We start from the raw sequence: 23,608 nt of genomic DNA, 5'->3' as shown, positions 1-23,608 counted from the left end.
AGCAGGAAACATGTACATGGTTACTAGTAGTATTGTTATAATAGTCAAAAACTAAGTAAAATAAGTAAATTGTGGTATATTTATAAACTGAAATGCTACACAGCAATAAAAATGAATGAACTGCATGCACTGATGGAGATATATTATGAATTTTACTCAGCACTTTCAGAATTTGTAGCACTGCCTTGCCTCTGGAATTTCCTGTCCATTGTGGCCTCTCCACTAAGAAAACAAATACTTTTGACACTTAAAATTCTTGACATTATACTTGTCTAACCTTAAGAATGTACACTGCTTTCCTTCTTTATCACTATGGATATAATGTCCCACAAAGATTAGGTTATATCACACTTTGGGTCAATACTGGTAACATTTGATATACTCAATTCCAAAAATATCACTGAAGACTTTGGGCCTGAAATCCATAAAATAAGTTTATTTAGCAAAAGAAATACCTATATCCCAAAGAATGTTTTACTTTAATAAACAAGGATGATCTAACACCTAAAAGCATTTCAGTTAAAAATTTAAAAAGATATATTTTTGGAGGGCAATTGCCCTGCCCACTTGGGCACAGGGAGCCTGTTGGGCTCCCAGGCCAGTCCCCTGTCCTCCAAAGTCCCCCTCCAGGCCACGTAGGTCCTTGGGGGCAAAGGAGGGAAGGCAGGGAGATCAGGAAAGTCAGCGGGGAGGGGCCCTCCCTGACTGGAGGAGCAGGAGAGGACAGACGGCGTGTGCCCCACGCACGTGAGCCCCGGAAGCCTGCTGGGCTCCCAGTGAGGTCCCCTGCCCTCTGAGACCAGGGGTGGGGGGCACGCCTGGGTCCCTTCTGTTCCTTGAGCCTAAGCCCCAACCGCCACAGCCCCCAGGGCCTTTTCCAGCCCTGTGGGTCCTGAGCATTGGCCCCGCCCACCACCCAAACCTCGCCTTTGCTTAGGCCCTGCCCTCCACAGCCAAGGCCTTCCCCCACTCCCGCCCTTTTTTCTTTTCCCTCCTCTTTTTTACTATTGTGGTACTGATATACCTTCCAGGTGTTGATTCATCTATATTTTTATTTTTATATTCTTCCTAACATATCTGTTAGTTTCCTAGTCTAACTTTATTTTTTACTTTGTTACTGTTCTTTTTTTTTTTTTTTTTTTTTTTTTTGCTGCCCCAGGCAGCTTGTGGGATCTTGGTTCACGAGCCCGGGGTCGGGCCTAAGCTCTTGTGGTGGGAGATGTGAGTCCGAACCACTGAACTAACAGAGAACCTCAGACCCAAGGGAATATTCATCGGAGTGAGGTCTCACAGAGTTCCTCACCTCAGCACCAAGACCCAGCTCTACCCAACAGCCTACAAACTCCAGTGTTGGAAGCCTCAGGCCAAACCACCATTAAGACAGGAACACAATCCCACTCATTTAAAAAAAAAAAAAAGAGATGGGAAGAAAATATGTCACAGATGAAGGAGCAAGGTAAAACCCTACAAAACCAAATAAATGAAGAGGAAATAGGCAATCTACCTGAAAAAGAATTCAGAGTAACGACAGTAAAGATGATCCAGAATCTCAGAAACAGAATGGAGGCATGGATTGAGAAAATACAAGAAATGTTTAACAAAGATCTAGAAGAACTAAAGAACAAACAGAGATGAACAACACAATAACTGAAATAAAAAATACACTAGAAGGAATCAATAACAGAATAACTGAGGCAGAAGAACGAATAAGTGAGTGGAAGACAAAATGGTGGAAATAACTGCCAAGGAGCAGAATAAAGAAAAAAGAATGAAAAGAATTGAAGACAATCTCAGAGACTTCTGGGACAACACTAAATGCACCAACATTCGAATTATAGGGTTCCCAGAAGGAGAAGAGAAAAAGAAAGGGTCTGAGAAAATATTTGAAGAGATTATAGTTGAAAACTTCCCTAACATGGGAAAGGAAATAGTCACTCAAGTCCAGGAAGCACAGAGAGTACCATACAGGATAAACCCTAGGAAAAACACACCAAGACACATATTAATCAAACTAACAAAAATTAAATTCAAAGAAAAAATATTAAAAGCAGCGAGGGAAAAACAAAAAATAACATACAAAGGAATCCCCATAAGGTTATCAGCTGATTTTTCAGCAGAAACTCTGCAGGCCAGAAGGGAGTGGCAGGATATACTTAAAGTGATGAAAGAGAAAAACCTACAACCAAGATTACTCTACCTAGCAAGGATCTCATTCAGATTCGATGGAGAAGTCAAAAGCTTTTCAGACAAGCAAAAGCTAAGAGAATTCAGCACCACCAAACCAGCTTTACAACAAATGCTAAAGAAACTTCTCTAAGTGGGAAACACAAGAGAAGAAAAAGATCCACAAAAGCAAACCTAAAACAATTAAGAAAATGGTCATAGGAACATATATATCAATAATAACCTTGAATGTAAATGGATTAAATGCCCCAACCAAAAGACACAGACTGGCTGAAAGGATGCAAAACAATAAGAGCCATATATATGCTGTCTACAAGAGACCCACTTCAGACCTAGGGACACATACAGACTGAAAGTGAAGGGATGGAAAAAGATATTCCATGCAAATGGAAATCAAAAGAAAGCTGGAGTAGCAATACTTGTATCAGATAAAATAGACTTTAAAGACTGCTACAAGAGATAAGGAGAGACATTACATAATGATCAAAGGATCAATCCAAGAAGAAGATATAATAATTATAAATGTTTATGCACCCAACATAGGAGCACCTCAATAAATAAGGCAAATGCTAACAACCATGAAAGGAGAAATCGACAGTAACACAATAATAGTAGGGGACTTTAACACCCTGCTTACACCAATGGACAGATCATCCAAATAGAAAATAGATAAGGAAACACACGCTTTAAATGACACAACAGACCAGATAGATCTAACTGATATTTATAGAACATTCTACCCCAAAGTGGCAGAATACACTTTCTTCTCAAGTGCACACGGAACATTCTCCAGGATGGATCACATCTTGGGTCACAAATCAAGCCTCGGAAAATTTAAGAAAATTGAAATCGTATCAAGCATCTTTTCTGACCACAACGCTATGAGATTGGAAATCAATTACAGGAAAAATACTGTAAAAAACACAAATACATGGAGGCTAAACAGTGTGCTACTAAATAACCAAGAGATCACTGAAGAAATCAAAGAAGAAATTAAAAAATACATAGAAACAAATGACAATGAAAACATGACGACCCAAAACCTATGGGACACAGCAAAAGCAGTTCTAAGAGGGAAGTTTATAGCAATACAATCTCACCTCAAGAAACAAAAATCTCAAATAAACAATCTAACCCTACACTTAAAACAACTAGAGAAAGAAAAACAAAGAAAACCCAAAGTTAGTAGAAGGAAAGAAATCATAAAGATCAGAGCAGAAATAAATGAAACACAAACGAAGAAAACAAGAGCAAAGATCAATAAAACTAAAAGTTGGTTCTTTGAGAAGATAAACAAAATTGATAAACCCTTAGCCAGCCTCATCAAGAAAAAAAGGGAGAGGATTTAAATCAATAAAATTAGAAATGAAAAAGGAGAAATCACAACTGATACTGCAGAAATAAAAAGGATTATAAGAGACAACTCCAAACAACTATATGCCAATGAAATGGACAACCATGAAGAAATGGACAAATTCTTGGAAAGGTACAATTTTCCTAGACTGAACCAGGAAGAATTAGAAGATATAAACAGACCTATCACAAGTAATGAAATTGAAACCATAATTAAAAATCTTCCAGCAAACAAAAGTCCAGGACCAGATGGCTTCACAGGAGAATTTTATCAAACATTTAGAGAACAGCTAACACCCATCCTTCTCAAACTCTTCCAAAAAATTGCAGAGGGAGAAACACCCCCAAATTCATTCTACGAAGCCACAATCACCCTGATACCAAAACCAGAAAAAGGTATCACAAGAAAAGAAAATTATAGACCAATATCACTGATGCACATAGATGCAAAAATCCTGAACAAAATACTAGCAAACAGAATCCAACAGCACATTAAAAGGATCATACACCATGATCAAGTGGGATTTATCCCAGGGATGCAAGGATTCTTCAATATATACAAATCAATCAATGTGATACACCACCTTACCAAATTAAGGAATAAAAACCATATGATCATCTCAATAGATGCAGAAAAAGCTTGTGACAAAATTCAACACTCATTTATGATAAAGACTCTCCAGAAAATGGGCATAGAAGGAACCTATCTCAACATAATAAAGGCCATATATGACAAACCCACAGCAAACATCATACTCAATGGTGAAAAACTGAAAGCATTTCCACTAAGATCAGGAACAAGACAAGGATGACCACTCTCGCCACTCTTATGCAACATAGTTTTGGAAGTCCTACCCACAGCAATCAGAGAAGAAAAAGAAATAAAAGGAATACAAATTGGAAAAGAAGAAGTAAAACTGTCACTGTTTGACGATGACATGATACTACACGTAGAAAATCCTAAAGATGCCACCAGAAAACTACTAGAACTAATCAATGAATTTGGTAAGGTTGTAGGACACAAAATTAATGCACGGAAATATCTGGCATTCTTATCACCAACAATGAAAAATCAGAAAGAGAAATTAAGGAAACACTCCCATTTACCACTGCAACAAAAAGAATAAAATACCTAGGAATAATCCTGCCCAAGGAGGCAAAAGACTTGTACTCAGAAAACTATAAAACACTGATGAAAGAAATCAAAGATGACATAAACAGATGGAGAAATATACCATGTTCTTGTATTGGAAGAATCAATAATGTGAAAATGACTATACTACCCAAAGCAATCTATAGATTCAGTGCAATCCCTATCAAACTACCAATAGCATTCTTCACAGAATTAGTACAAAAAAATTTTACAACTCGCATGGAAACACAAAAGACCCTGAATAGCCAAAGCAATTTTGAGAAAGAAAAATGGAGCTGGAGGCATAAGGCTCCCCGACTTCAAACTATACCACAAAGCTACAGTAATCAAGACAGTATGGTACTGGCACAAAAACAGAAATAATCAATGGTACAGGACAGAATGCCCAGAGATAAACCCACGCACATATGGGCACCTAATTTACAACAAAGGAGGCAAGAACATACAATGGAGAAAAGACAGCCTCTTCAATAAGTGGTGCTGGGAAAACTGGCCAGGTAAAAGAATGAAATGAAAACACTACCTAACACCATGCACAAAAATAAACTCCAAATGGATTAAAGACTTAAATGTAATACCAGACACTATAAAACTCTTAAAGAAAAACACTCTTTGACATAAACCACAGCAAGATCTTTTTTGACCCATCTCCTAGAGTAACGGAAATAAAAACAAAAATAAACAAATGGCACTTAATTAAACTTAAAAGCTTTTGCACAGCAAAGGAAACCATAAACAAGACAAAAAGACAACCCTCAGAATGGGAGAAAATATTTGCAAATGAAACAACAGACAAAGGATTAATCTCCAAAATATACAAACAGCTCATGGAGCTCAATATCAAAAAAACAAACAATCCAGTTAAAAAATGGGCAGAAGGGGCGTCCCTGGTGGCGCAGTGGTTGAGAATCTGCTTGCCAATGTAGGGGACACGGGTTCGAGCCCTGGTCTGGGAAGATCCCACATGCCGCGGAGCAACTGGGCCCGTGAGCTACAACTACTGAGCCTGTGCGTCTGGAGCCTGTGCTCCACAAAAAGAGAGGCCGTGATAGTGAGAGGCCTGTGCACCGCGATGAAGAGTGGCCCCCGCTCGCCGCAACTAGAGAAAGCCCTCGCACAGAAACGAAGACCCAACACAGCTAAAAATGAATAAATAAATAAATAAATAAATTTCTAAAAAAAAGTCTGAAAATTAATGAAACATTCATTTCTTAAAAAAAAAAAAAAAAAATGGGCAGAAGACCTAAATAGACATTTCACCAAGGAAGACATACAGATGGCCAAGAGGCACATGAAAAGATGCTCAACATCACTAATTATTAGAGAAATGCAAATCAAAACTACAATGAGGTATCACCTCACACCAGTCAGAGTGGCCATTATCAAAAAATCTAGAAACAATAAATGTTGGAAAGGGTGTGGTGAAAAGGGAACCCTCCTGCACTGTTGGTGGGAATGTAAATTGATACAACCACTATGGAAAACAGTATGGAGGTTCCTTAAAAAACAAAATAGAACTACCATATGACCCAGCAATCCTACCACTGGGCATATACCCTGAGAAAACCATAATTCAAAAAGAGACATGTACCACAATGTTCACTGCAGCACTATTTACAATAGCCAGGACATGGAACCAACCTAAAGGTCCATCGATAGATGAATGGATAAAGAAGATGTGGCACATATATACAATGGAATATTACTCAGCCATAAAAAGAAATGAAATTGAGTTATTTGTAGTGAGGTGGATGGACCTAGAGTCTGTCATACAGAATGGAGTAAGTCAGAAAGAGAAAAACAAATACCGTATGGTAACGCATATATATGGAATCTTAAAAAAAAACAAGGTACTAATGAACCTAGTTGCAGGGCAGGAATAAAGAGGCAGAGGTAGAAAATGGACTTGAGGACATGGGGTGGGAGGGCGAAACTGGGGCAAAGTGAGAGTAGCATTGACATACATACACTACCGAGTGTAAGACAGTTGGCTGGTGGGAAGCAGCCGCATAGCACAGGGAGATCGGCTTGGTGCTTTGTGATGACCTAGGGGGTGGGATAGGGAGGGGGGGAGGGAGGCTCAAGAGGGAGGGGACATGTGTATGCATATGGTTGATTTACTTTGTTGTGCAACAGAAACTAACACAGTACTGTGAAGCAATTATACTCCAATAAAGATCTATTTTAAAAAAACGATATATTTTTACATTGTGAATGAGTAGTATAATCAGAATGGTTGAATAAATAAGGAAGGAATTTTTTAAATCCTCAAGGATATTCATCTACTCCAAGATAGAATGTGGGTAAAATTTTAAATGGCTTAAAAAATGATTTTAGGTAGTAGGGAATAGAAGAAGCCTCTACATTCCTGCTTTATACCCCTTAACATATTTTATTTTTATTCAATAAGTAACATATACCGATTTGAAAAGTTCAGACAGCATAAAAGTTGTATAAAGAAGAAAATGAATGTACCACCACCTCCTGAGAGAGAACCACTGAAGAAGCTTCTCCAATCTGATGTCTTTGTGGAAGAATTCATTTTGGAAATCTTCATTTTTGGCCCTTGCCCTTATTTTTGAAATTATAAAAGTAGTACATGAATGTAGTTGAAAAAAAACAACAAAACAAAACTTCAAACAGTATAGAAGGACGTAAAGTGATTATTTCACATGATCCTCTCCAACCACTTTCAGCTGCCCAACTTCCACACCTCAAAGTAAACCACTGGCAGTCAGGTATGATTGGTGTGTGTCTTTCCAGACCTCTTCCTATACTTCCTGACTTTTAAAAAATTTATTCTTTTAAAATTGTGGTTAAAAAAAAAAAGGGATTTCCCTGGTGGTCCAATGGTTAGGACTTGGTGCTTTCACTGCTGTGGGCCCAGGTTCAATCCCTGGTTGGGGAACTAAGATCCTCACAAGCCACGCAGCCAAAAAAAAAAAAAAAAAACTGTGGTAAAATACATATACGTAAAATTGACCATCTGGATCCCTTCTTTTTTTTGCGGGGGGCTGCGCTGAATCTTCATTGCTGTGCACGGGCTTCCTCTAGTTGCGGCACATGGGCTTCCCATTGTGGTCATTTCTCTTGTTGCAGAGCACGGGCTCTAGGTGCACAGGCTTCAGTAGTTGCAGCATGTGGGCTCAGTAGTTGCGGCACGCAGGCCCTAGCGTGCGCACGGGCTTCAGTAGTTGCGGTGCGCAGGCTCTAGAGCACAGGCTCAGTAGTTGTGGCACACGGGCTTAGTTGCCCCACGGCACGTGGGATCTTCCAGGACCAGGGATCGAACTCATGTCCCCTGCATTGGCAGGTGGATTCTTAACCACTGTGCCCCCAGGGAAGTCCCTGGATCACTTTTAAGTACACAGTTCAGTGGCATTAAGTACATTCACACTGTTGTGTGACCATCACTTCCGTCCATCTCCAGAACTTTTTCACCTTCCCAAACTGAAACTCTGTACTCATTAAATAATAACTCCCCATTCTCTTCTCTCCTTAAGCCCAGCATCAACCATTCTACTTTCTGTCTCCATGAATTTGTACTCAGGTACCTCATATAAGTGGAATCATACAATATTTGCCCTTTTATGACTGGCTTCACTTAACATGTCTTCAAGGTTCATCCATGTTAGTACATGTTTCAGAACTTCCTTCCTTTTTAAGGCTAAATAATATTCTACTGTATGTATATACCATGTTTTGTTTATCCATTCATCTGTTCCTAGAAACTTGGGTTTTCATCTTTAGGCTATTGTGAATAATACTGCTATAAACATGGGTGTACAAATATCTCTTTGAGAACTTGTTTTCAGTTCTTTTTGGTATATACCCAGAAGTGGAAATTCTAAATCATATAGTAATTCTATTCTTAATTTTTTGAGGCACTGCTTTACTACTTCCATAGCAGTTACAACTATTTTACATTCCCACCAGCACTGCACAAGGGTTCCAATTTCTCCAAATCCTCATCAACATTTTTTTCTTCTGTCTTTTTTGATAATAGCCATCCTAAGAGATGTGAGGTAATGTTTCACTGTATCCCTGACTTCTGAAGACAGAGTAACATGTCAGTAGGAGTCTAGCAACATTTGTACGCTTTTTAAAAAATATGGACTATAGCAGTCAATCTTCAGCATTTCTTTTAAAACATACCCTATGTAATGTGACATAAAACGAAATGGAAAAAACACCAAAACTTTTTAAAATGTATAATCTGCAGGTGCTGTCGAATATGGTAGCCATCAGCCTTATGTTGCTACTTAAATATTAAAATTAAATAAATTCAGTTTCTTAGTTCTACTAGACAAATTTCAAGTGTTTGGTAGCCATTTTAAAAAATCAGGCTTTGGAAAAAAGTCTCGGAGTTCTTTCCTGAACAATATTTTATAATGCTTTATGAAAGAAAGGTATATGGCTTAAACTCCTTAACAATGGACATGTCATGTTTCTTGGAGCCCAAGCTTATTTTTAATCCCTCACTGATATTTGATAAATTTCCTGCCACATGAGTTCCTCGTCACCCAAGACAGAACCCAGAAAATGAAATTTCCAGCCTTCCTTGCTGGGCATTGGAACTTAGGCATTGAAATCTTGTGTCTCCAATCTGATGTCCCTGTAGAAGACTTCATTTTAAAATTGAGTAACCTGAAGAAGGCGGCTCCATGTGGACTCTAATTTAGGTGGCTTTTGGTAGTGACAGTGGATTTCTCAGTGACTGCAAAATTGAGTCCCTGGTGCAGAAGTGGCATGAGTGGGGAAATGATACAAAATAGCAGTTTTCTTTTTTTTTTTTTGGAGGAAAAAGAAAGGGTGGCTTTAATCTTTGCCAGGCAAAGAGAGAACACCAAAACAGCAGTTTTCTTCAGGGCTCTGCTGAGTAGCTGCTAGAGCAGTTTTCTCACCAGGCCAGTTCTGTGGTGTGGTTTTAGCACTGCTCCTAGAAGCTCAGTGTGGAGCTGGCTCTCCAGTCATCTCAAAAATTTTATGGGGCTTCCCTGGTGGCGCAGTGGTTGAGAGTCTGCCTGCCAATGCAGGAGACGCGGGTTCGAGCCCTGGTCTGGGAAGACCCCACATGCCGCGGAGCAGATGGGCCCGTGAGCCACAATTGCTGAGCCTGCGCGTCTGGAGCCTGTGCTCCGCAACAAGAGAGGCCACGATAGTGAGAGGCCCGCGCACCGCGATGAAGAGTGGCCCCCGTTTGCCGCAACTGGAGAAAGCCCTCGCACGGAAACGAAGATCCAACACAGCCATAAATAAATAAATTAATTAAAATTTAAAAAAAAATTTTATGAACCATAAAATACATGGCCTTTAGTAAGTTAATCTTCTGCTTGATCTTAGCTTCAGCTATTGCAACAATGTGCCCTGAGGGGTACACTGTCATTTCATTATAATGTATTTTCTTCTTTTTCTTAATTTTTCTTTCATTTATGTCATTTTAGCTCATTAAATACACTATTCCTAAGCTATATTTGATGAGATTAAAATTGCCTTTGCTTTATCACATTTACCCAGTTAACACTTTCTATGATTACACAGGCCAACAGTTCCTGACAAATGGAGACTTGAACAACAACAACTAGTCTTAATTTGCCTTCCAGGCATAGTCAGAAATGTTTTCTACTTCTGTTACAGCCCATGATGAAACCTGAGACATTGAATCTCTTTTCTCGGACCTGTTAAATTTCCTTTCAAGATGGAGAAGTCTGCAGCAGAATTTGACGCTACAGAATGAGGATGTGGAAGTTGACACAGAAGTAAGCCTCTGCTGAATAAACTGAAGAAAAAAGGAACACTACAGATGAATTATATTTATTGCATCACTGGTTTTCTTTATGTACCACTTGGTATGTATAGCTAAATAATATACCACTTAGTTTTGTTTGCTTTGAATTTTCTATAAAAGAAATCAAACTGCTTGTAGTCCTCTGTGATTTAAGATTCTTGTATGTTGATTTGTTTAGCTGTAATTTTTTCTTCTTTACTGAGCATGATATAATATGTAAATATACCACAATTTATTTATCCATTCTCCTACTGATGTGGGTGGTTTCCTTTTTTTCCCTGCTATTTCAAATACTGCTGCTATGAACAATGTCATATATATCTCCTAGTATAGATAAATATGTACAGATATCTATATGTATATCTCTCTCTCTATATATACATATATATATAAGTATTTACAGATAGATATATTTATATCTATTATCTACCTATCTATGTAAAAGTTCTCTACAGCAGTGGCTTTCAGATTTTTTACCCTAATCATAATATATTTAACCTATGCGTGACATAATGATATTTTCTATTTTATTTCAACTTTAAACAATGCTGACTGCAATCCACTAAATGGATTTCATACATCACAAATGGGACAACCCACAACTCGAAAAACATTGCTGTAAGACAGCAGTTCTCAAACATTTTGGCCTCAGGAACACTTTACACTCTGAAAAAGTACTGAAGACCCCAAAAAGCTTTAGTTTATGTGGTTACAGATACAGTTATATCTATCAATATTTACCATAATAGAAATTAAAATGGAAAAAATAAAATATTTATTAATTTATTTTAAAATAACAGTAAAAAACCTCTCTATGTTAATATAAACGACATTTTCTAAAATTCAAAATAGCTACATTTTAAAAAAAAGTTTAGTTGAAAGGAGAGAAACTATTTTACATTAAATTAAAAACTTTAATGGCTAGCTTAACAGAAGACAGATTCTCATATCTGCTTCTGTATGCAATCTGTGGCTATATGTTGATTTGACTGAAGTATATGCAGAAAATCTGGCCTCACACAAATGATACATAATTAGAAAAGGGAAGAGTATTTTAACAGTATTTACAGGTAATTGTGGATATCCTTTTTTAATGCCACACCAAAAGTGGACAATTGGTAGTTTCTTAAATGTTAGCTGTAATGTGGAATCTGAAACCATATCTGTGAACTTTCCATAATCTGTTCCATTAAAATCCATTGGCCTGTCTTGCAATTTATTTATTTATTTTAACATCTTTATTGGAGTATAATTGCTTTACAATGGTGTGTTAGCTTCTGCTTTATAACAAAGTGAATCAGCTATACATATATGTGTGTGTATATATATATATATCTATATCTATATCTATATCTATATCTATATATATATATCTCCCCATATCTCCTCCCTCTTGTGTCTCCCTCCCACCCTTATCTTGCACTTTAAATGGATCTTTTATCCATACTTGATTTTCTAATCATCACGGGTCATTTGGAAAATATTGATTCACTGAGTTAGGAAGATCTTTTCAAATATTGGCACATTTTATCACACAATATGAAAAGATGACTTTGATATCATTACTCATACCAGGAAAGTCTTTAAAGTATTGGAAAGCTGTCAAGCTCACAGTAGGGGAAACAGCATTTCTAAAAGCCTTAAATCTTCACTTGAAAGTTTACATTTTATTACCGACAATAAACACTATCAGTTGTTTTTCTTAAAGAGTCAGAGTTGCTTCATTTGTTTCTGAAAAATTGTTTGCAAATACTCAAGTCTGAATAACCATATTTTGTTAGTCATTTAAGTAAAAATGGTACTACATGAAAAAATTGCTAGTTCAGCTTGCAAACCAAACAACTGTAGTAAGTGCTGTTCTTCAGGATAACCATCATGCTTTGGCAAACACAAGTGCTTTATGAATATTTCCTATTTGTCACATAGAATATTAAAAAGATATGTACTCAAAATTGAGATTCAATAAATTAATATTTAAATTAATTATGTAAATATTAAAATTAAAATTAAATAAAATGTAAGAATGGCATGTTTTTATGGTGAGTACAGGGTGGTGAAGAATTCAACGACTATTATATGATTTGGTGCCACTGCCTTGATTCATATTAAGGCATCAGCAATTTTACCCATCATTATTTTTATACTATCAGTGTAATGCTGACACAGTGAAAAAGGCAAACAATATGTCAGTATTATTCAGACCTTCTGAAAGGATCTCAGAGACCATGGACCATACTTTAAGAACCACTGCTCTAGGATTTATACTTGGCAATGGAATTGCTGAACTGTGGGACATGTGTACCTGGCTTTATTATTTTTATCATTTTATTGATTATTTTTAACGCCTCGCCTTTCAACCTGTTTTTCAAACTAGGTTTAACAATTAACACTTACACCAGCAGTTCTTTGTTCCACCTACATACCAACAGGTTTGATGGATGTTTTAAATGGGGTGAATGATGGCTCCCCAAAAGATGTGTCCATGTCTCGACCCCCAAAACCTGTGAATATAATCTTATTTGGAAAAAAGGTCTGCGGATGTAATTAAGTTAAGGATCTCATGATGAGATCATCCTGGATTATCTGGGTAGGCCCTAAATTCAATGACAGGTTTCCTTGTGAGACAAAAGAGGAGAAGGACAGACATGTAAGAGAAGACTGTGTGAGACTTAGTTAAGCAGACACGAGGAATGCCTATAGCATACCACCAGAAGCTGGAAGAAGGAAGGAAAGAACTGTCTTCTTGACCCTTCAGAGGGAGCACACAGTCCTGCCAATGCCTTGATTTTGTACTTCTGGCCTCCAGAAGTGAGAGAATAAAAAAAAGTTTTAAGCCACCAAATTTGTGGTAATTTGTTACGGCAGCTCTAGGAAATGAACATAGGCATGCAATGGTATGTCTTTATGGTTTTTATGCTCTGATTACTAATGAAGTTGAACACCTTTTCATATGTTTACTGACCGTTTGGAGTTTCTTATTTGTGAACCATTTGCTCTTTTGCCTGTTTTTTTTAATGTGGTTGTCATTTTATTATTGATTCATAGGAGTTGCTTATATATTCTTGATACTATTCCTTTGTCAGTCATATGTATTGCAAATATCTTCTTATTTTGTTGTTTTACTTTCTTTATATGTATTAATGAACAGAAATTCTTAATTTATTAAAGTGAAATTTATCAGTCTTTCCCTTTATGATTTTTGTCTTGTATAACGTTAAAGAAATCTTTCCCTCCCCCTGATGCCATAAAGATATTCTCTTATGTTGTCTCTAAAAGTTTTATAGTTTAAATTTCACATTTACACCTTTCTCCCTCCTTGAGCTCGATCTTTTTATACTGTCATGTAGGGACCCAACTTTATTTTTACCCCACACAAAATTTATTGGAGAGTCCCTCCTTTCTTCACTAGTCTCCTAAGTTACCTGTGTCAAAAGTCAACTTTCCATATACGCACAGTTCTTTTTTGAGCTATTTGTTTCAAAATCGATTTGTCTATCTTTGATAACAAATATATTGTCTAAGTGTTGAAACTGGTAAGTTCCTGCATTTCGTGCTTCTTCTTTAGAAATGTCTGGTTTTTGGTCCTTTGCTCTTTCATATAAATTTTATTTTATTTTTATTTATTTTAATAAATTTATTTATTTATTTATTTTTGGCTGCGTTGAGTCTTAGTTTCTGCGCACGGGCCTTCTCTAGTTGGAGTGGGTGCTACTCTTGGTTGCGGTGCGCGGGCTTCAGGAGTTGTGGCTCACGGGCTTAGCTGCTCCACGGCATATGGGATCTTCCCGGACCAGGGCTCGAACCCGTGTTCCCTGCATTGGCAGGCGGATTCTTAATCACTGTACCACCAGGGAAGCCCTCATATAAATTTTAAAATGAGCTTGTCAAACCCTACAAAGAAATCTTGCCAGGTTTCTGATTTAAATTGCCTTGAACCTACCAATAAGTTCAGAGAGAATTAACATCTTTATGACACTGAAACTATCTGTGAATATGGTAAAGTTCTATTTATTTTGGTCTTCTCTAATGTCTCCTAATAAAATTATAAACTTTTCTCCATAAAGATCTTCAATACTTATTGTTAAATTTATAAATGGCATCTCTTTTATTTATTTATTTATTTATTTATTTATTTATTTTTAATTTATTTATTTTATTTATTTATTTTTGGCTGCGTTGGGTCTTCGTTGCCACGCGGGCTTTCTCTAGTTGCGGCGAGCGGGGGTTACTCTTCATTGCGGTGCGTGGGCTTCCCGTTGTGGCGGCTTCTCTTGCTGCGGAGCACCGGCTCTAGGAACGCGGGCTTCAGTAGTTGTGGCACGTGGGCTCAGTAGTTGTGGCACACGGGCTCTAGAGCGCAGGCTCAGTAGTTGTGGCCCACGGGCTTAGTTGCTCTGTGGCATGTGGGATCTTCCCAGACCAGGGCTCGAACCCCTATCCCCTGCATTGGCAGGCGGATTCTTAACCACTGCGCCACCAGGGAAGCCCGGCATCTCTTTTAATAATTAGATTTTTCTAACCAATTTCTGCTTATCTACAGACATGCAATTGAGTTTTGTTTATGGATTTTATATCCACAACCTTGCTAAACTAACTAATTCTAGTAACTGACATGTAAATGCTGGATTTTCTATGTGCATAGCCTTCTCATCTGCTCTTCTCAATAAGATAATGAGAGTTTTGCTTCTTCCTTTCACTCTGTAAGTGAAAATAAGCATCCTTTTGTCTGATTTCCAAATTCAAAGGGAAAACTTTCTACGTTTTATTATTGGGGAAAACTTTCTATGTTTTATTATTAAGTATGAAGTCTGCTGCAGGCTTGGTTTTTTGTTTTCATTAATAGATATCCTATACTGGGTAAAGAAAGTCCCCTTCTATTGCTAATTTGATCTGAGATTTATTTGTTTTATTACAAAGGCTTTTTTGGATTTTATCAAGTGATTTTTCTGAATCCATTGGGATATCATGTAATTTTTCTCCTTTAATCTGTTTAAGTAATCCACCACATTATCAATTTTTAGTATGTGTTAAACCCCACGTGGTCCTAGAACAACCCATTTCCATTTCATGGAATTTACCCATTTCTTCTAAGTTTTCAAGTATATTAGCATAAAGGTATCCACAGTATTCTCTTATCTTTTCAATATCTGTAGCATTCATAGTTGTATCACCTTCTTCACCCTTAATCATTCACCATTTTTTAAAATAAGTAAATCTTTCAGTTACGTTAGGCTTTTAGTATGTCGTCTGAATAGTTAGTCTTTATTACCTTTCTGTTCTGCTCTCTGGTCCTCCAGTTCTTTCTTAGGAGTTTTAGGTTTTATCAATTCTTTGTCCCAGGCAGCCAAAGCTTGTTTTTCCATTTGACGAATTTCTGCTTCCTCTGCATCTAAACGTCGCTTCCACTCTAGTAGCTCCTCCGCATGTTGGCGCCGTTGCATTAGTTTTTGCTCTCGCTTTGTCAGAAACCTATGGTCACACCATGAAAAACAGTGAGAGAACAAACCTATAGGCAGAAATCACTTTGAGAGCTTTATTACTCATTACGTTATCAACAAGCTGTATAAAACAGGACATTCACAGTATTCCTCTGAAAAAAGTGTGAGATAATAGAAGCTTTGGTAAGTGATCTTATTCAGCAAATAAGAGAATTTATTTATTTTACTTGTAATTAATTATTTGGAAAATTAGCAAAGGAAAAACTGTGGGGTAATTTCAGGAAAAAAAAATCTTCAGAATATTTGGCTAACCATGACTGATAGTACTTATGTATTCATTCTTCACAGGTGACTCTTTTTCATAACAGAAGATACAAGGAATTTATTCTGAAGGCTCAGACCAGAAAACACACAAACTCAAAACAACGAAGACCAAAACAACAACAACAAAACAAACCCCAAAATCCCAAACAAGCAAGCAAACAAAAAACCTGTTCATGTCCCTTTTTGATTTTTATATTCAAATTCAGCCTGGTTTTGCTTCAGGTATAGTGAGTTTGGTTCCCATTACCTGGGAAATGCAATGTCAGGTGATAGTCTATCTGTTTTTCATGGACAGAACACTGAGAACCACAGTCAGATGCCTTATGCATAAAACATGACTATTTATTTACTTGAGTGAAAGGATGCACCAAATGCCTCAAACTTCTCAATTTAACCCAATCTCTGGAATTAAATAGCCTAGTATATCTTAGCTCCAAAGGGTTAGGGGACATTACTGATTTAGATAGTTATTTGAGTAGTTAAAAAGCTACTATTTGCTCTCCTCAAATGTAGACGCCACAGCTAAATGAAAGGTGGGCTGCTCATATTATAAGTGTTAGATCTGTAGTGGTAGCTAATCAACAAAAATGCATTCACATATCCAACAAACACTTAATAAAAAGCACAAGAACTATCACTCCACTTCTTAAACAATCAGCACGTCAAATTAATGTGGAAACAAAAAGGTAAAATCTATGGGACATTTGACAAGAAGCCCCTAGGCTGTTAGAAAAAAAAAGAAAGAAAAAAAAAAGCAATAAAAACAAACAAAAAGAAAAGAGCATGCTCTATCAAAGAGTGCACTGAAAAAGGTGCAAAGTTACCTGACCAACTGGTTGTAGATATACAGCTGGAATTTGGGATGAAGGTTGGGAAAACAGACACTGAGAGAGGCCCAGTGATGAGACGTAAAGACAGAGAAGAAGTAGTGAACAGGAGAGCAGTGTCTACAAAATAAGGAGGAAGATTTTAAAACCAAGAGATCAAGAGGCAGAAAGAATGAGAAAGGGAAAGCATAAGAGCTGAGTGCAGAACTTTTTAATATGCTTCCTGAATAACATTATAAGCTACTCAGTTAAAGCAAGTGTTATACTTTGTGTGACATATAAAACATATACTTTTATAGATCTTACCAAAGATTTCTGAATATACGTGCCTTTCTTCTCAGCTCCTGCTTAACCATCATGTATACTTTCAGGTAAATTTATTTGTTTGTGAGTAAAGTAATGAGAAGTAGAGTGTGAAGCTAAATAAGTTTTCTCATAAGCTTTAACACAGAGTACAACAATTATGGGCATGAACCTAGCATACCAGCAATTGTATATACATATGTAATTCTGAACGAGTAGTTTTTATATCTGTACCTTGTCATGTATTTTAAGCTTGAATTTAAATTTAAAAAGCAGTACATTTGCCTTACTTAACCTTACCATTATAATCTAAGCTTGAAAATAGTTATATAGTTTAGAAAGTCAATTTATAGTAAAAATACCTTGTTCACATCTACAACATAAAACTTACTGTCAACAGGACCTACTGGAGGTATCTTGCTTTATATTTAACAAAGGCCCACTTAAATAATAATACTGAAATACAATACCCATTCTATAAAAAACCAGGATGCATAATTAAGAATAAACTAAGGTAGTTCCAATAAATACTACCAGTAGTTTAAAAAAAAAAAAAAATCATGCTGTGGACAATTCAATCAATCATAAGGTTAAAAGTAAGAAGAAATTCCATATGTTAAACTTATAAAAGTAGGAAAAAACCAACTGTTTCTCTCTTTTTTTAATAGTAAATAGACCATTGTATATATGAAGGGATAAATAAGTCTAATATAGGTTTGGAAAGGTTAACTCTCTTTGACAGAGCATGCTCCTGTTCACATGCACACAACAATAACTTGTAGATCAAGGCAACATTTATTGCCTTGGAAGGGCAAGGAATAATATCAGTAAGTCAAAGAAGTGAGAAAATCTAGGTATGAATCCAGTCACTCATTTGAATTTTAAGAAGTATGTAGAATCTTGACTACATGTATATCTTTAGATAACAGACGATTTCAGTGTCTGTTTCCCCACATACAACTTAATATTTCACCTTCCCTCTGTTCAGTTACATACTCGCTCTATCTTTCTTTCCCTCTCTCCCTCCCTCCCTCTCTCTCTCCTCTCTCTCTCTCTCTCTCTCTCTATCATATCTGGATTGCCTTGATTTTCTGCACTGAAGTTTTTGTGCAATTTTGCCAAGTTTCAATAAGACACTGCAATCTTCCTTGCCATTCTTTATGAATGTATAATAAACTTATTTTGACGCCAATTATGCAAAAACAAATGTACTTGGAAAAGGTCCAAAAAAATCTATTCATAACATTCAAATATCACCCACCCTCTTAAGTATATAACTGCTAAATGCATGCATGACCCAGTACAAAAAGTAGAACATTGGAAGATGTGAAATAAACTGTAAAAAAATACATATTAACTTTTTTTGTCCAACCCAATATAGAGGATAATAATTTTCTCTATTAGAACAAATACTAATCATTTACTTTTCATTTACAAAGATTAAGCATATTCAAAAGCTCTAGGTTAGAAATGAACAACAAAACAAATGGCTAAAAAAAAAAAAAAGAAGAAAAGAAAATGGTTTAAGAGATAGTGTAAGAAAAGTTTAACTTAAAGTTGGAACTTCATCCCAGAAACACACGTTCCTTATTTAATATACATACATTCTAGAATTCAAGAGTGTCTCTTAAAAGTTGTATAAAATTGAGATAAAAGAAGCAGTAGCACTTCACACTAGAGTTAACAATCCTTCAATATGCTGCACAAGTAAGAAATAAAATTTGTGAATGATGGAAACATAAATGCCTATTAATAGAAAATGCTACTAATACACTTTATGGCTATTATCAAGGCATCCCAACAAGGCCTCTGACGGTTACAGAACACTGGACTAGGATGAGACATATGATAGATTTAACCTAGTATGGAAATAATTATGTTCCTATAATGTTTAAGCTTTAGAAATTCAAAAGTAAGTAATACACTTTTAAAGTCAAAATTTTACACTCTAAACTTTAGCTATGCAGCTATTCAACCGTAGCAATCAGGCACTCAGCACCTTCCCAGTTTCAATACTATTTTGAAGGGTCAATTTCTACTGAGATACTTTTAAGTCATCAATGCAGTTATTTTAAAAAAACTACAGGGTTGGAAGCAGATGTGCTAACTCAGTTTTCACTTTAGCTGGCTGAAGTCCAGAGAGTAGGGTTCTAGTTCTAGCTCTGCCATTATGCTACCTGACCTGGGACAAGGCACTTAATCTCTGCAGGCCTCAATTTCTTCCTGTAGAACCAAGGGACTATACTAGATGACCTCCCTAAGGACCGACTAGTTCCAACATTTTATGATTCCTTCTTCATTTAAGTACTTCCTCACACTTTTTTAAATACATACCTCAACACATTGCTAGACCATGTGACATAAATGAGAAGCTTTTTTCCTCAATGAGCTAATATAATTGTAGACTGTGTTCCAACAGATTCTAAAAGCATGCTACAATTTGAAAGAGCAAAATTATGATCTAAATTTTAAATAGAACTTCCAGTTCTAAAATCATTTGATTCTGAAAGATGTTAAACAAAATAAAAACTTAATACCTTAAATTATTTTAAAATTCTTTCTGGATCTAAACAATTCTTTAACTCCATACTGTTACAAGTAAAAATGAAAACTAGTGCTTTTAATTATAAAATGGATCAATTCTTTTAAGTACTTAAGCATTTTTAATGATACTCAAAAAGGAAGATAAATGAGCATATGGACAGTACTGACCTAAAAGAAAATACAGTCTATTTTTCCTACAGCAAAATCTATTCTATTAAATTGTTTAATAATCTGCATATACTTAAATAAATAAAATAATACAGGTACATCATCCCTAATCTAGGAAGAAAAAAAAAAAAAAAAAGGCACATTATCAGACTGTCAGGGTTTATTCATCCACTACACTTAGTCTAGAACCTTCTCTAAGAAAACTATATTTCTAATTTAAGGCAATGATATTTAATACATTGTTTAAAATTTTAATAAAAATGTCTTCTTTAATGGAATAGCAAAAGCCTTCACTTGCAAATGCAAAGTATATAACTCTGAACACTCATCAAGAAAATTTCCTTGATATATACTCTTTTCAGTAAAAATTTCTTCCTCTTCTGAGCTTCCTTAGCAATAGATTTTTATATACTTCACTAAAGGAACCTGATATTTATTCTTTTTTCCACCTATACTATAAGCTTTTCAAGGGCAGGGTTTATGTTTGATTCATCTTCATATCGCTCAGAACCTACTATATTCACACATTTCCCAAAAAATAATTGCTCAGGGAATAAGTAGATAATTAATAAATAATACAGAAGAACAAGCTGCTATTAACAAATGAAAGAAAAAAACGCACTGTATCCTATTTTAACACTTAAAGAAGAAGATAAACACCATTCTTTCAGTGTTTCATTTGCTCAGTAAATAATTTTCCTAAAACAGAATTGGTAAATTAACAGGAAGAGTCAACTCTATGTTTTTTTCCCATGAATATCTGTTTCACAACTTTATACTGTAAATAATGCCCCTCACAGTAGTAAACAAAACTCAGATTTCATTTACCAATAATTATCAAAAAACTGGGGGCTAGACAGTCTGTGGCTTTTGCAAACGTATTTTCATTATTACTAACCTCTTCCACAGTTTAAATTTCTTTTGCTCTTCACTATACTGAGAAACGGAAATTATTTCTAAAATGTCAACTCAGTACAGAGGTCAAGAAAAGCCACAGAGGGGCTTCCCTGGTGGCGCAGTGGTTAAGAATCTGCCTGCCAATGCAGGGGACACGGGTTCGAGCCCTGGTCCGGGAAGATCCCACATGCCGCGGAGCAACTAAGCCCATGTGCCACAACTTCTGAGCCTGTGCTCTAGAGCCCGCGAGACACAACTACTGAAGCCCACACACCTAGAGCCCGTGCGCCACAACAAGAGAAGACTCTGCAACGAGAAGCCCGTGCACTGCAACGAAGAGTAGCCCCTGCTCGCCGCAACTAGAGAAAGCCCGCGCACAGCAACAAAGACCCAACTCAGCCAAAAATAAATAAATAAATTTATTTATTTAAAAAAAAAGAGAAAAGCCATAGATTAGAAATACAAACTTTAACAAAGGCATTGTTGTCTCCGTGAAACATTAAAGAAGGAAATCTTTCACTGGAGCCAAGAATAGTTTGAACACTTCAGAAAAATATTTATCACAGAATCAAAGTTCAGAGAGTTAACAATGAGCAGTAATATATATGAAAAAGTTCCTCCCAAAGTTAGCTAAACTGCTTGAGAAGGATGACTATTTTCTGACAAGTGTTTTATATTAGTAAAATAGTAATCTCTTAGAAGATGGCCTTTTCTAATCTACAAAACAAATAATAGTGCCTAGTAGCAAAGGCTCAAATAATTTTATTAGTTATCTACTGTAGCAAATGACTACAAAATTAACTCACTCTATTGAGCTGACATTCCAACATTGTTGAAGGAGATCTAACTCTGAAGCTTTGGTAATCTGAATGGTATTCAAAAATCAGTTTTCACATTACAGTGGATCCCTGAACAGTGGGTTTGAAATGCATAGGTCCACTTACATGTGAATATTTTTCAGTAGCAAATACTGCAGTACTGCATGATCTGCAGTTGGCGGAATCCACAGATATAGAACTACAGATACAGAAGAACCACATACATAGAGGAACCACGACTACGGAGGGCCGACTACGCAAATTTTAGGCAGATTTTCATCTATGCGGAAGTGCAGCATTGCTAACACAACCCCCACGCTGCTCAAGGACCAACTGTGCTTTGTTCTGGAGATCAAAAAAAAAAATCGCATAACAGTAATCTCCCTTTTTAATGCACTGCTAATTTTGGAAAATACTCCACTTCACCCTCAAATTTCAGCATCATCTTCCAAACATTAAAACTAATTTCTCTGCAACTACTGTCCTTACCCCAGCCCTACCACAAACACAACTGCATTGCTTCAAACAACAAATCAAGAAGTCACTGAATGCTTCAAGGCCTTTTCTCAAAAGTTTACTGCGGTAGTTGACAAAGGTAGAGCAATGATAAAAAAATTCTAGGTCTTTAGTATTTTGGGCTCTGAGAAAATAATTAACAAAACTTAGAACAAGGTCAATAAATTCAAACTTTAACTTATTATTTAGGGTTTTTAAAGTTTTAACCAAATCTCAAATAAACACCATATAAACTGACTAATCTCACAAACAGAATAGGATTAGCAGTTCCTTCCATGGATGTGATTAAAATTATTAGAATATTATTCATAGAGACCAGCAATGAAGATTTTACTGGTATAGACAAGCAAGGAATCAATGAAGAAACTTCCCTTGAAGCTGTCCTTCCTCCAACATTTATGATCCAAAGGCATTTAGAGGCAGATATAAAATGCCAAATCAGTTATAAAAATTTATGAGATAGATTATTCTGAATTCAAAGATCCCTGGAGCAATCCAGTACGTCCCACACAGGCTACTGGAAATTTTTATCAGGAAGGAAGAAAGAATTCCTATTTGAATAGGTCTTAATTGGTCTATCCCATGGAAATCATACAAAAGGTACACTTACACATTTGTAAATGTTCAGTTTTCACCCCCTTATATTTTTTATTTTAAAAATTTGTATTTATTATTTAAACTTATCTTCATAATAAATTTAGGTATTTTTAAGGTATCAAATGCCAATTTTAAGTTACTGAAGTGCAATTTCAATTAAGCAATGAAGTGCCAGTGTACAACACTGTACCTATAGTAAGTAAGGTTTGACTTACAACTGCTTGACTGTTCAGAAAATAACTAAATCATAGGTTGATGTCACATATAAACATAGAGCATTATTAAATTTGGTGATGGGCAGTATACTGCCAAAGGATATCAAGATACAACTTAAGTTTAATCTGTGGTTCAAATTGCTAACTTAAAATAAAAGAGCAGTCAACAAAAATTTTAATGGACCTCTCTTCTATATTTAAAGAAGGTAGAAAATAGTCCACAAGCAGCTACTTTATAAGCGTATTTAATCAAATGTACACGCAAAGGAGTAAACTCTCATGTAAATGTCACTTGGTACGGTCAAAGCTGACACACAACTGAGCTATATCTAAGTAGGAGTAGCTTTCTTTAAAAGAGTCTTTAAAAAAATAATACTTAGAAATGTTTTAGAAGAATGACAGACTGCCAAATCATTCAACATCCCAGGAAAATTTCAGACTTTCTGGTTTTAATTGAGCAATTCAGACCCACTCACAAGGTTA

At 36.1% G+C, this 23,608-nt stretch overlaps 1 protein-coding gene across 5 annotated transcripts in view; it reads right to left on the bottom strand.

Moving 5' to 3' along the window:
• Nucleotides 1–23,608, bottom strand: part of CEP350 (centrosomal protein 350) — a 136,986-nt gene that overhangs the window by 33,193 nt on the left and 80,185 nt on the right. For all 5 annotated transcript variants that reach the window (XM_068541344.1, XM_068541348.1, XM_068541346.1 and 2 more), the window contains exon 28: nt 15,748–15,947. In XM_068541344.1, coding sequence (XP_068397445.1) covers nt 15,748–15,947 — 200 coding nt within the window. The remainder of the gene's footprint in view (nt 1–15,747; nt 15,948–23,608) is intronic.

Source organism: Eschrichtius robustus, chromosome 3, assembly GCF_028021215.1.
Source record: "Eschrichtius robustus isolate mEscRob2 chromosome 3, mEscRob2.pri, whole genome shotgun sequence".
Taxonomy (NCBI): Eukaryota; Metazoa; Chordata; class Mammalia; order Artiodactyla; family Eschrichtiidae; genus Eschrichtius; species Eschrichtius robustus.
Note: the sequence above shows the minus strand (reverse complement) of the source record. Positions and strands in the feature narration are given on the sequence as shown.